At 46.2% G+C, this 13043-nt stretch overlaps 1 protein-coding gene across 4 annotated transcripts in view; it reads right to left on the minus strand.

Annotated features, from left to right (window-relative positions):
- Nucleotides 1-13043, minus strand: part of HIPK2 (homeodomain interacting protein kinase 2) — a 138521-nt gene that overhangs the window by 18123 nt on the left and 107355 nt on the right. For all 4 annotated transcript variants that reach the window (XM_005527894.3, XM_005527893.3, XM_014256865.2 and 1 more), the window contains exons 10-12: nucleotides 10040-10182; nucleotides 9549-9725; nucleotides 6802-7083 (exon numbers count right to left, since the gene is read on the minus strand). In XM_005527894.3, the coding sequence (XP_005527951.2) occupies nucleotides 6802-7083; nucleotides 9549-9725; nucleotides 10040-10182 (602 nt within the window). The remainder of the gene's footprint in view (nucleotides 1-6801; nucleotides 7084-9548; nucleotides 9726-10039; nucleotides 10183-13043) is intronic.

Here is a 13043-nt window from a genome sequence, read left to right on the forward strand (position 1 = left end):
AGCTCCCTCTCAGCTGCTCTTCCCACCTTGCAGTAACTCAGGAGTTATCTTTGTGAGGCCCAGGCTGATGGATCGCTTTCCCTGCTCACAAACTATCAGGATTGAGAGCTTTTACCTGTTGACACAGCACTTGCCTACTCAGCAAGCTTACTGTATTCCTATAACTCAGCCACAGCTTTTGGGGATGTTTGTGCTTACACAGAAAAATACTATTAAAAGTCTTGCCCCCTTCTTATTAAGCTCTCTCCAAGTCTGGTAATTACTTTCCCTCCTGCATGCACAGAAGCGGCAGCAAATGTGATTTAGTAGTTTGGGGAGTTGGTCTGTGCTCCTGGGCAGCTTGTGTGCCTGCTTGCATTATGTGGGGAGGTGTATTTTAATTCTCCAGAGGAGGGAGGGGCAAAGACTGGTGAAGTGGCAGCAAATCCATCTACACAGAATGAAAAGCACTGAGCCAGGTAGGCTTTTTAACCCTTACTGCCAAGGTCTGTGCCCCCCCTTTCAGAAAAACAGATAAAATAATCATTGCTTTGTATATTTATTACTAGTTTGTGAGTAGTATCTCATTCTCACCTGGTCCTAAAGAGCTTATCCTCAAACTTTGATCCCAAACAGTTCATGTCTGTCCAATGTGCACACACAGAGCATGACCATGCCTTTTAAGTAGAAGCAGGTCTTGGAGATGGCTCTCTAACATATACCACCCTCATGAGTGCCCAGCAGAGATGGATGTGGGTCCCTATTCCCTCCAGCAAGACGTCTCATAGAGGAAAGGGAAGGAAGACAGTCTGTGCACAGGCACCCTGCAAGAAACTAAGGTGGTCATCTGAGATCCTGCTAATGGAAAGGTGCTAAAGACAGATGCAGAGAACAAAAAGTGAGTGGAAATTTAAGAAAGGAAGATCCTGAACTAGGTGTTAAAACAATGCTGAATCCACCTCAATAGCCAAAGACAAGGACAGGGACAACAACTCCTGTGACAATGCAACTTGAGATGATTTTTACTTGCTGAAGGCCCAGCCTAAAAGCTTGGTATGTGGCAGCATTACAGGAACAGGATCTTTTTTTTCCCTGAATACCCTGAGTTACAGCAGAATCACAGGAAAACCAAATGGTGTCCAGTAGGAGCAATTCTTCAGTGTGTGGCTCACTCCAAGAGCTACAAACCTTTTAGTGCTGCTGACAATGTAGCAACAGTCTTTTAGCTCTCAAGGTCACCACCTTGGCCTCTCAGTTTGGGGACGAAGGCAGCCATAGCACGAATGTACCTTTTAACTAGCGTGCATATACACCAGGGCATGTTAGCTTTACCTCACATTACAGAAACTCTGTTCTAAGTCTCTGAAAACTTAATAACATAGAATCCTTTTAGTCTGCTGCTTCAGAATAATCCACCTATTCTAGGAAAGCATGGAGTCAGACAAGAAAATCTCACACCACAACTGCAATCAGTCTCCTCATGTTGAAATCTTATGCCATGCATAGCTCAGTGTTGGGAATGAGCCCCCTCCCATCTCTTCAGCTCAACCTCCATCCTGACCTTTAATCTGCTCTCACCTTCTTTGTGAATTTGTGACGGTAAGAAATATTTATCAAGTACTACTGAGGCCATTTTATTAGGCTATACAGCACATGTCATTATTTAAGTCATATAAACTGAATTGCTTAGCAGGTTGTAAAGGTCCTGCTGCTGAAGGTCTGCTGACAGAGCTACTGTCTACCTCTGTAATTTTAAGTATTAGCTGCATGTCGGTGTCTTCTGGAGATGGAAGGCAGCAATCTTTTAACCAAATGACTGTGGTTAGTCAATGTATTGCTATGCAGAGTTGGTGCATTACTATGCACAGCAGAACACAGCCACAATAGGCTAGATGTCAAAAGAGAATTACAAATGGTGTTTTGCCCCTCACATATGCATATCAGCAAGTTGACATAAACACCTGGTTTGTGCCTGCCAGCAATTTCTGTGTGTAAGTCTTCTGAAGTGGACTTCATCACCACTGCACTACAATGTGAAGAAGGTAAATAAAAACTTGTGCCAGCTTATGCTCTGTTACAGAGACTACACCACAGAGTTTCCCATCTTAAGAGAGAGGGGAAAGCCCCACAACTCCGCAAGGATTTTGTTCCAGTGAAGATGGTCAATGAGGCAGTTCCTCAGTATGCCAAAACAGCAGCAGTCAGTCTGCCTTGTCCAGAAATTACTGTCAGGATCCCATGGAAAACCAAGCTGGAGAATGTTACCTATGACACCACCACAGGCAGTAGGGAGCTGAGGGGCTCTCCTGTCTCTTTGGAAGCATCCCCAAAACAACCTAGCTGAAGACCATCATTGTATTGTTTCAAGTAGAGTCCTGTTTTCCTTGGCTGCTGTACTTACTGCTTGGAGGGGAAGCCATCTGGGCATGTCACAACAGCCACATCCATCGTCCTTCTTTCCACCCCTTCCTTCTGCCATGCTCTGCAATGCATGGATGCAGCAATATCCCTCACTGGACCACCAGTGCAGCCCAGTGCATCCCTCCCCAGGACCTTGTGTGCTCTTCCTCCCTGCCACAGTTCAAGGTGCCTTTGTGCCTCTCCGCTCCATGTCTCAGCTCTTGCTTTCTCTCTACTTCTGAGCTTCAGAAATATTTAATCAAGGGAGGATTTACATTTAAACCAGTGCAGCAGGTGAAGCTGCATGCTGGGGAGTAGTTAACCCCTACTATGTGCTACTCACTGAGTGTGTGCTCCAACCACTGCGACTGCACTTGCACTATCAGTCAGCTGCTCTGTCCACTAGACTTTCTTGCAAGAGCAAATAGAGAAACTAAAAAGGAGTCAATTTTTAAAAGTAAGTATCAATCCACTTTCTATCTCTGTCTCTTCACAGTGCTTTACAAGTAATGGTTAGACCTAATATCTTCCATTCAGAATAAATAACATTTGGAGTTATTATCTTACAACACAGCACTAAAAGTCTCTTTGCCCGATGAAATCTCTCTGTAAAGTATTCTGAGCTGAGAGTGCACAAGCTCATTAAACAAACAGTGACAAAACTGTTTCCTGTTCTTAAAATGCTCTTTATAAGCCATTTTTCCCCTGCTGTTCTATAGGACAAAATATCACATGCAAAACTTTGTCAGCAGCAGAAACCAGGTGAAAACAGTTCCATTTGGTAAAAATGTTCCCTTTTTATTTTGACCATTTCAAATTAATTTTCCTATTATTTTCTTACATTTTGAAGTAACAAAACCCTTCATTAAACCAGAAATCAGAAGTCTTCTATTTAATTAGTTAATTCCCTGGCACTTTCTTCCCTTAAACGAAGGTCAAAGCGTTTTGCAGTTTTGACGCTCTTCCAGATTTCACTGTGTTGAGGGTATTACTAGAAAAAATTCAATGTAGCCAGCAGAAATGCCTTGTTTTTGACAAACTGACTTTTCTAATCAGGAATTTACCCCCTGAAAATCTCTGGCCATCTCTCTGAGGATGAGCCCTGCTCAACTGTAGCTGAAGTTTCTCCTTGGTGACTGTGCCTTAGGCACGGGGCTGGGGCCCAGTAGATGGCCCCCTTTGACAAGGCTCCACCAAGCAGGTCCTCCAGAGCTCATCTCACACCACCTCCCCAGCACCTCTATCCAACAGGAGCCCAGCATTTTCAGATGACTATTGATTTTATACAGATTACACCAAGCTACACTCACCAACAATGCAAAACGAGCAATGTGCTGCCCTGCCTTTCTGATCAGACGGTATTTCATAAATACGTAACACTTCCTACCCTTCGGTAGGAAAAGGAAAATCTTACCCACATCACAATTTTTCAGATTTTTCTTTCACCAATAAAAAATGTGCATTCTGTATGAGAAAAGCTCTCTCTGCTGGTCTGGTATTACAGAAAGGCTTTTCTGTCCAAGTAAACCCAAGCTCTAGGGCTCCTTTACCTCACTGGCAGTATCGTATTTTAACAACATTGCTGTTACTTCTTAAACTGAGACAAACTCCTACATCATCAAAGGATCTAACACTTCTCACAACCAATCTCTCTTCACTGAGGAATAAATAAAATAAACATATTTCTTCTTATGGGTCAAATGGTAATTTCTAGCCTTGTAATAAATAAAAGAAGCAAATGCTATAGTAAATTCAGGAGCTGATTCAGTGGCAGTGAAGTTAATGCAAAGTTACCACTACTATCAATAAGATGTGATCAGGCAGTTACCTTTGATCTGTCAAATGCCATATGATTTCTGTATTCTAACCCAGAAAAAGCAAATGTTTCTAGGATGTGAAAAATAGCACGTTTCAAGTGATTCCTTACTTTTCACCCCCACAGCACAGCTATTGCCCAATATGGTAATATTTGCATATATGAGCCAGACAATGCATTCTTTGCATGGTTTCATTTTCAGCTCAGATCCTGAACCTTTGGGCCCTGATTACATTAAGCACATAGTTCACTGTCACTCCCATTTTTCTTGGAGCCAAAAAAAATAGGCACGTAAGAAAACTTAGAGGCATTTTCCTGAATGTGACAAACTTTCAATGAGAAAGACTTCAGCAGGGACAAAGTTCATTGGCATTAAATGCTGATACAGCTTCCTTGACTGGAAGGTACACTCTCACTCCAGCTGAGAATCTGGTCTTATATCTACCCATGTCAAAAGGTACTGAGCAAATTGATTTTGCTCTCCTGGAGACTTTAACCAAAAAATTCTCATTCTGGCCATGCTGTTTTCTACCTGTGTCTGTACCTCTAATTCTCCATTTGCTCTGGTTACATCTGCACAGGCAATTTAATTCACTCGTGTCCATGTAAAATGTCTCTACATGGCTCAGAAATTAAATCTGGCTCTTAAGCTCTGGCCTTTCTGGAATGCTGGCACCCTGGCACTCTATAGATATGCCATATGGATACCAAAAGTAGCCAGGGATCTGATCCCAGGCAGGAACGTGTCCGGAATATACTTTAGTCATATCAAAGCCATTTTGTTTATGTAAGTCTGACTCCCAGGACAACTTTCCAAGCCCTTCAGCAGACCCAAATCTTTTAATACCTCAAACTCCAAACTCAATTCCCAGACATGTTTGTGAACTTTGTTCTGTCTGTCTTTCTGGAGAGGTGCTGAGTAAAGAAACTGGTCAGATGGCCACGAAGTTGAAGCAGAGGAGACAACTATTGGTTGAAGTGCCTGCAATATCCCAGCTCTTACCTTCACCCCTCTGTGGACCCAAGAATGACACCCAGATGGTAAGTTTAATGATTTGCACACAATGTCCCAAAGCCTGGAAGCAGCACCATGGGTAAACATGCTTTAAAAGAGCTCCCACAACTCTTGAGTTTTCAGCTTCAGTTTTGTCTTCCCCTTTCTTTCCTAGAAGAGCCATGGAAGTAGAGACTCCTTATTTATAGTCTCCCCGACTTTCACACTGGTGTTCATACAACTCTTTCTGGAAACATCTTTCTTTCCCCATCTAAGCAAGGAATCCTGTAGCAATTTTAATTTATTTTGTTTTGTTTGTTTTTAAAGTGAAATATGTTACGCTGTCCTGTGAACCGCTGCATTCATGGCAAGGCTGACTTTGAGAGGCACTGAGCTCTTGCTGCCCAGTGGAATTCACTAGCACAGAGAGAGGAATGGGAATCAGTGGTGGCTGTTGGAAAACATGTTGAAATTCCAGCCTAGATGCCTGAATCACATGGCTTTTCTTTACAGATTTTTAGCTCCTGGAGGCCAAATGTGTCTCATCTGTTCTGTGCACATTTTCAGGCTTCACTTACCACCACACTGCAAAGATGCAGATATAGAGAGAGAGGAATCTCTAGTGACTAAAGGAAAATCTGCCATGGAATGTCTTCTAATATATAAAATAATAATCCTCTCTCAACAACATTGGAAGGATAAGGTTAAAAGTTTCAGTTACCAATATAGAGACGGTATAATTATTCAGCTGTTTGCAAAGCTACTTCTCTACATCTTATAAAGCAGTGTGATGTCTTGTGACTGGCATCAGATGGGAAACCCAGAGCACTTGCATGTGATGAAAGGTGCTGAAAGGACAGTCCTAGAAAATTAAGTCCTTTCTGATCCACAAGGGATGATCAGCAATGGCAGCAGTCCTGGGCCATGCTGTTCACTCAGATGAGGTAATTCTCTGAGAAGCAAACTCAGCCACCACTTTCTAGCCTCATCTATGCCCCTCTGCAGCATCAGACAAAAAGCAGTTTCTGCCACTTTTACTATAGTTCAAGGATATTTTGGCAACACAGTCAAGATTGAGCAACCCTCTCGCAATATATTTATCATTATTGAGTATTTATGACAGAACCACTGTTTTTGAGAGCTTTTTAAAGAAAATATGGAAGAAACATATGGAAGATGTCATTTAATGCTCTCCACAGATGACTGGACCACTTAGAAAGAGAAAAGGCAAATTTAAGATCCCTTCCTTCCAAGCCCTTTCTGTCTTTGTTTTAAACAGATGTCTCACAGAGGTTCATCACCACAGGCTATCTGAAGTCTTCTTTCCACAAAAAGGAGATAGAGAAAACTGGTCTTTCCTCTTACAGATAACTACGAGTTTGGTATGGAGAGACTACTGCACTTCTCCAAGGTGACACAGCAAATGTACAGCACAGAAGTGAGTATTACCTGAATCTGTAGAGTCATCAGCTAGTAATTTTCCTCACAAATCAGAGACAGCCTGGCTGATATGATGCAAACGTAGTTCCTGGAACCCTACAGCAACGCCAGCACTTCTGTGCCCGTCTCTCCTTCTCCTGCACACAGAGAAGAGCAGAGAACTACTGCTCACCTGGTGGGTGCATGCTTCTGCTCTTCCTCTTCGTCTGTGTCGCTGCTGATGGTGATGACGCTGACGGCGGGGCTGGGGGTGTCGGGGATGACGATCGTCTGCCGCTGCCGCTCCCGCGTGCTGCTCGTGGCCACGTCGCCCCAGCCGCAGGTGACCGAGGTGCTGCAGGCAGGGCTGTTGTGCACCATGGCACAGCGGGGAGGGGTGTTCTCCTTCACTCGTTTCGACCGCTGGGGCGAGCTGATGGACTGAGAGGATGAAACTTCATAGGTGGATGCATTGCTGGAAATGGGAAAAAGTGTTAGTTGGTTAAAACTCTGCATGCTTAAGTCGCCCGTTGCCATGGTTTGTGAGTCCTGGTCTCTGATTCCGTAGCACTGATTTACAAAGTCTAGGAAAACTGCAAAATTGGCACAGTCCTTCAAAAAAGACACTGCCTTGCATGACTTATAATTGCTTGAAAAGTAGTTTCTTTTAATAAAAAATTCAAATTGGTTTTCCCTGGAAATTTCCAGATGAGAACTGCTGCCTCTCAGGAGTTTGCACTGGGAGGGTAAAGGCCAACCACAAAGCCCAGACATACAGAGCCAAAGGCTGGCACAGCATGGCTGACACAGGAGGAAGAACAACCCAAATGATAATCCCTTCCTCCTGTATCCTGCATGGATGCATCATGACCAGGTATTTTTTGGCAAGAAAAAAATAGAGGAAAAATTAGAATTAGTTGTGGAAAACAACAATCACTTATCAGGAAAAACTTTTTTTAAACAGAAATGAATTGCTGTTTAAAAATCTTTTTTCAGTGAACATTTCCTGCTCAGTACTTTATCCTCTAGGACAGTGGTGTTGCATGGATGAGAGCAGGCAGATGGGAGGCCATTTACTCAGTTTCATTCCTGTGTGAAGCAGTGTAAAACACATATAAATCAGAAAGAAATAAACAATATATTTATTACACAGTAGAGAAACATTCCCAGTCTTCCCACTTCGGCTTCCCTGCCTGACCAGTCATAAAAGTCCCTCTTGGATCAGGGATCCAAACACAAAACTATCAGCCAAACAGTGCAGTGTGGGTCTACAGATGGGATTATTTACCAAAGCACACTGACTAAAGCCCATTTCACTCGTTTCCCACACTTCCTTTCTTGGTCGTGTTTCTTTTTGCTATTGCAGAACATCTGGAGATTCAAAAAGGAAGAAAACCCCAAAGTTCTGGTTTTGTTCTACTGTGGGGCCTGGGCTGCATGCTCAGCCTATCCCAAAAGCTAACAAAGGGACTAGGTGGCATCCATCAAAAGGAAGTCACCCTGGCAGTATATCACACTACACCAACTTACACAGGCTGTTTTGCATTACAAATGGCTGCACAGTAGCATTCAAAGTGCTTTTTGAATACCAATGAGCAGCGTGGAGTACCCTCCTCTCCAGAGGAGCATGGTTCCTCATTTGGCACAAAAAGAGTCACAGTCAATGAAGCTGTAGAAACCCTTTGCTCTGAGAGTGCCCCATTCCTCTTGGACACAGCCACCCCTCCCTAGAAGTGACGGGAGAGGGGAGGCCCTGCACAGGCACACTGGCTGCAACAGGCACTCTCTTTTGCTGCCTAGCTGGGCACAGAGCTGCCTCTCTGTTTAGGAATAGACTAAGACAGCTGGAGCCCACCCAAAGTAAATCCAACATTAGAGAGCAGATAAATGGCAAGGATTTAAATACTGGCTTCTTTACTTGAGTCAAACTGGTAGTGAACTCAGAGCCCCTCTGGCAGCAGTCCAGTCACCCAGGAAAACCACACGCTCAGGTTTTTGCCACTGCACAGGTGGTGACCCCTTTTGGCTCTCTACCCTGCACTGTTTTGTGTTTTTTCTTTTAAAAAAGAAGTGTGACAGGCTTAGAGGATCTTTTCCAGAGCAGCTGCACCTTGAACAGCCTTGTCCTCTAAACAAGATTACAGTGCTGCAACCATCCTACCATCCAAGCTCTGCAAGAAACCCCAGACTCCTCCTTCCAGAGCCAAACGGTCCTACTGAGAGATGATAGATTCTAAGGACTGTCCTTAAAAAATGCTCCCTGTTTTATGCTGCCATAATTATATTAAGACCAGGGTGTAATAACAGGTATCTGTTGCTGGTATGGACTGTTGAAGACAGGAGCTAGCTCCTATGTTAGTAGCTGGAGAGCTCAGCTGGCCTGAAGCCACCCCAGTGCTGCACTCCCCATGGCAATAAAGCTCAGAAGATTGTCATCAGCCCGCCGCTTTTGAAAGGGCAAATCTTGTGTGCACACATCAGGCATGTGTTTGTGAAGATGCAGCCCCCTCAAGGTGCAGATGCTGCACCTCAGGAGTGCTTCTTCCAGGTGATGTGGGAAGAAAAGGTGTGGCAACTGGGCACTGCGCCACAATGACCTGCAAACATGGTTACATTTTTAAATCATCGTGACTACAAGGCCCCAGGTAATTGCAGCAACACAGCAATCTGTATGAACAGGGCCTGAGCCTCCCATTCTGCATCTTCTCCATCCACTAACTCCCACACAAAATGATGCTCACTGGCCATAAAACACCACCGAGTACTGAAGATGCGAGGCAGCCAAGAGCCCCCTCACAAAATGTGTGATCTAATCCCTCACGGGCCGTGGAACAAATCCTGTTTCGCCCCACAGGTGTCAGCGAGGGCGTCTCTTGCCAGCACGCCGGCGTGGCAGGGCCGCGGTCAGAAGCAGCCGGGCTGGGGTGCCCTGGCACTCACCGTGGAGCCGACTGGTGCTGCTTGCTTTTCCTGGCGGAGGCGGCGGCGGGCGGCTGGCGCATGACGTGAGCGACACCCACGTTGACGGGCTGGGCGGCGGGCAGGGCCACGTGGCTGGCCAGCAGCGTGGTCTGCTGCATGATGGGGTTGTAGTGGCTGCCGTGGGCATGCGTGTTCCTGCACGGCGGGGATACAGCCACGCGTTGGAAATGCAACTCAGCGGGCCTCCCACCACCCTTCACCGAGGTTCCCTCTCCTCCAGGGCCTCTTGGGTTCCCAACCTTCCCAGGACGGAGCGTTTTCCCCAGGGAATGGGCTGAAGGAGCGGTGTAGGAACATCGTTCTACTCCGAGGGCATGGAGCAGTCTCCCACAGCTCCCAGACAGTGGGGCCACGGGCTCCTGTAGCCTTGCAAGACCCCAGCCCTCATGCCTCCTCCAGCACCAGTACCAGTGGGTACTTCAGGGCGCCTCCAAGCACCTCCAGTTTACCTCCAGTCTGCCAGCGGTTGGGTGCCTGCCATGGACTCCGGGATGACGGTCGCGTGCTGGACAGAGGTGTGGGTGGCCACTCCGGTCAGCTGCTGCCAGGCGGGGGGGAGCAGGATCTGCTGAGTGCCACTGGGCCATGCTTGCTGTCAGACAGAGGGAAAGCAATTCCTTAGCTAAAGGCATCCAGCACTGAACACGAGCGATGGTCCACGCCCAGCTGGGGCCCCCTAAAAATGATCATGGTCACATTGCATAGCTCTTGTCACCACCCAGTCACAGATGACAAACACTGTTAGGAAACCACAGTATAATCAAGAATAGTTATCAATATAGAGAATGCAAAGGAGGGGGCAAAAAAATCCTTGCCATACAAAGCAGCAGCTGTGTTTTAGGTTAAACTGGGAACGGAAGGGATCAAAACTTGGCGTTTCAACCCAAACATCAAATTTTTTAGCACCTTCTAATTTTGACTCTCCAGATCAGCTGGGCACTATGGCTCCATTGTTAATTTTCCTTTTCTAGAGCCAGCTTATTTTCCCAAGTAATGCACAGCTACACATCGCATGCCTGTCCTCTCCATGCATTCTCCAACTTTTCCCCCCCTCTTAGAGGGGGAAAATCTCTGCCCTGTGACTTAAGCCATCAATCTGCTATGCAGAATTCACCCCTCCAGCTGTGCTGCCACAGGCATGACTCAGGTTATCCTGCTCCAGTGACTCCACACTCAAGTCAGATGATTGTTTTTTGGACCTGGGAAACTTTCTTAGCTATGTGCTGCCCAGTTGTGGCTCTGTCAGTGTTTTGCTACCGGGCTGAGGAACTCAGGGATACCAGCTACAGTCCACCTCAGTCCCAGCCTGCACTACTGTACTGGACCTGTGTTGTGTTATCTCACTGCTCTAAGGAGGCTAAATTTGAGGGGAGGCTTCTTCTAGGCAGGCATTTATCATCTTCCCCACCCTCACAATGATCAATCGTGTTAACTGTCCCCATGATTCCCTCCTATCCCCCAGTGACACAAACCCCAAAACAATCCACCCTGCAAAAAAACATCTTTTCCCAGTCCCACTCCTAAGTTTGACCATCTTGTAACTTTTTGTGTTGCTGAGTTACATGAAAAGGCTGCTATAGTGAGGCCTCTTAGCAACATCTATAAAGGATGGAGTCACAAGGCTCCTGAGAGCCCTTCATCTAGGGAGCCACAACCATGGACTGGTGACGATTGGAGCAGGTAAAAGGATGAGGCAAAGGCAGAAAAAATCAGTGAGGAAAAAAGCCTTCTTATTATTCTCTTTTCTTTTTTTACCTCAGCTTTGCTTTAAAAGAGGAGACTGAACTACTGTTGCAGTCAATCCCAGGGGACTACCTGGATTTACTTGCAGACAAAACTGCTTCCTCCCTTTTCAGGAAGGGAACTGAACAAATCTAAGCTCCTTGTCCAACTGCAGTGCATAAATTTAGATGCAGTGTCAGGGCCTAGGCACAAATTCCTCACTTATTAGGTAAGGACCACTGAATCATTTAATCTGCAGATAAGACTTGTCTAGGCTGATCCACCAGCACAGTGTGCTGTGCTTACACATGGAAGGCTTGTCCTGGCAGCTGCAGCCTGTTCCTAGTTAGTGCATTACTATGAAATTTTGCTGGGGTGGTGAAGCAATGCTCTGGCCCTTGTCCTCAGGAGCTGGTGGGTCCCTGGAGTGACCAAGCTCACAGTCTGGATATAGAGCGGGAACAACTAATGGAATAACATTTTGAAAGCCAGTGTCAGGACCTCTGTAGGAAGTGTTGTTGGGAAGGAGTTAAAAGGAGAGAAAATCAAGAATACAGGGTGTTATTCAAGGGCAGGGGACAGTTCTGGGTCACACTATGGAAGCCTGCTGGAAAACTACAGCTTTGCTTGAGATCTGAAGCTGCAGTGAGCTATTAGTAAAGAAAGGATCAGTCTATTCTCACTGATCTCTGTGCATACAGTATGTGGGCCACACTTACTTGAGAGGATGAAAAGAGACCCAGAGAAGTTACAAACAAGTTACTTTAGCCACTGACCCTGCATCTTGCAGGCTGCTTGCTCTGCCTAGCTCCATGCCACAGGCTGCAGACACACAGCAGCCAGACATGACACTCAAGCTCTGTCAGTGTCTCTGCCCTGGATCCCTCCGTCCCTCATCTGGGACAGCCGGTCTTGTACAAAGTGCACAAGAAGAACTGGATGCCAGCTGTGTTGGGATGCAGTCAGGCTTTACCAGCCACAGGCATCCTGAGGAGTGCAAACACAGAAACCTGTGCCATGTGCTGGGCAGGGGAGAAAGCCTGATGGCACTACACAGTTCTGGGAGCACAAGGAGCAGCACCATGCCTCATCAGTGGGACAAATAAAGCAGGGGACAGACAGAAGCGAGCTCTGGAGGCGCTGCACTCTCTGCCGGGGCCAGTCCCTCTCGAAGTTGCAGCAGTCGCACGGCCCGGGCTGAAGAGCATTAGATAAGCAGCTGTGCATGAGAGGAACAGCTCTCTGCTGGGAGAGAGACACGCAGCCGCCGAGATCAGATGTGACTACAATGCATCATAAAGAAGCTGTGTTTTTCCATTCAGGAAACTGGAATTGGGTACAGATTTGTTTATCAGACCAGCTGCTCAGCCCGAACCGAGCGAGGCCCACGGACACCAGATGCCACCGGCATCAATCAGAGCGCCCTGCCATCAGAGACAGCTCGCATTTCTCATCGCGCGAGACAAACAGGCACAGCAACAGGCACATCTCCTCTCTTTTATTACATCAAAAATTAAAAATCTATGCAAGTGAGGAGTGATTCTCACAAACAGCCAGAAATCCCCTTTGGAAGTGACAGTGAATGAAACGTCAGTATGAAGTATGAAAGGGGGAGCCCATGAAACAAGGTGTTCATGTGGCAGAGGCAGCACTGAAATTGGTAACCTGTGGGCAGGAGGGTGCTCAGGAGGAGCTTTACTACCAAACATTCCTCACTTGCATAGAGCCCAA

This window comes from Pseudopodoces humilis, chromosome 5 (genome assembly GCF_049639895.1).
Source record: "Pseudopodoces humilis isolate 2021_Gansu_Grassland_sample_001 chromosome 5, ASM4963989v1, whole genome shotgun sequence".
Classification (NCBI taxonomy): Eukaryota; Metazoa; Chordata; class Aves; order Passeriformes; family Paridae; genus Pseudopodoces; species Pseudopodoces humilis.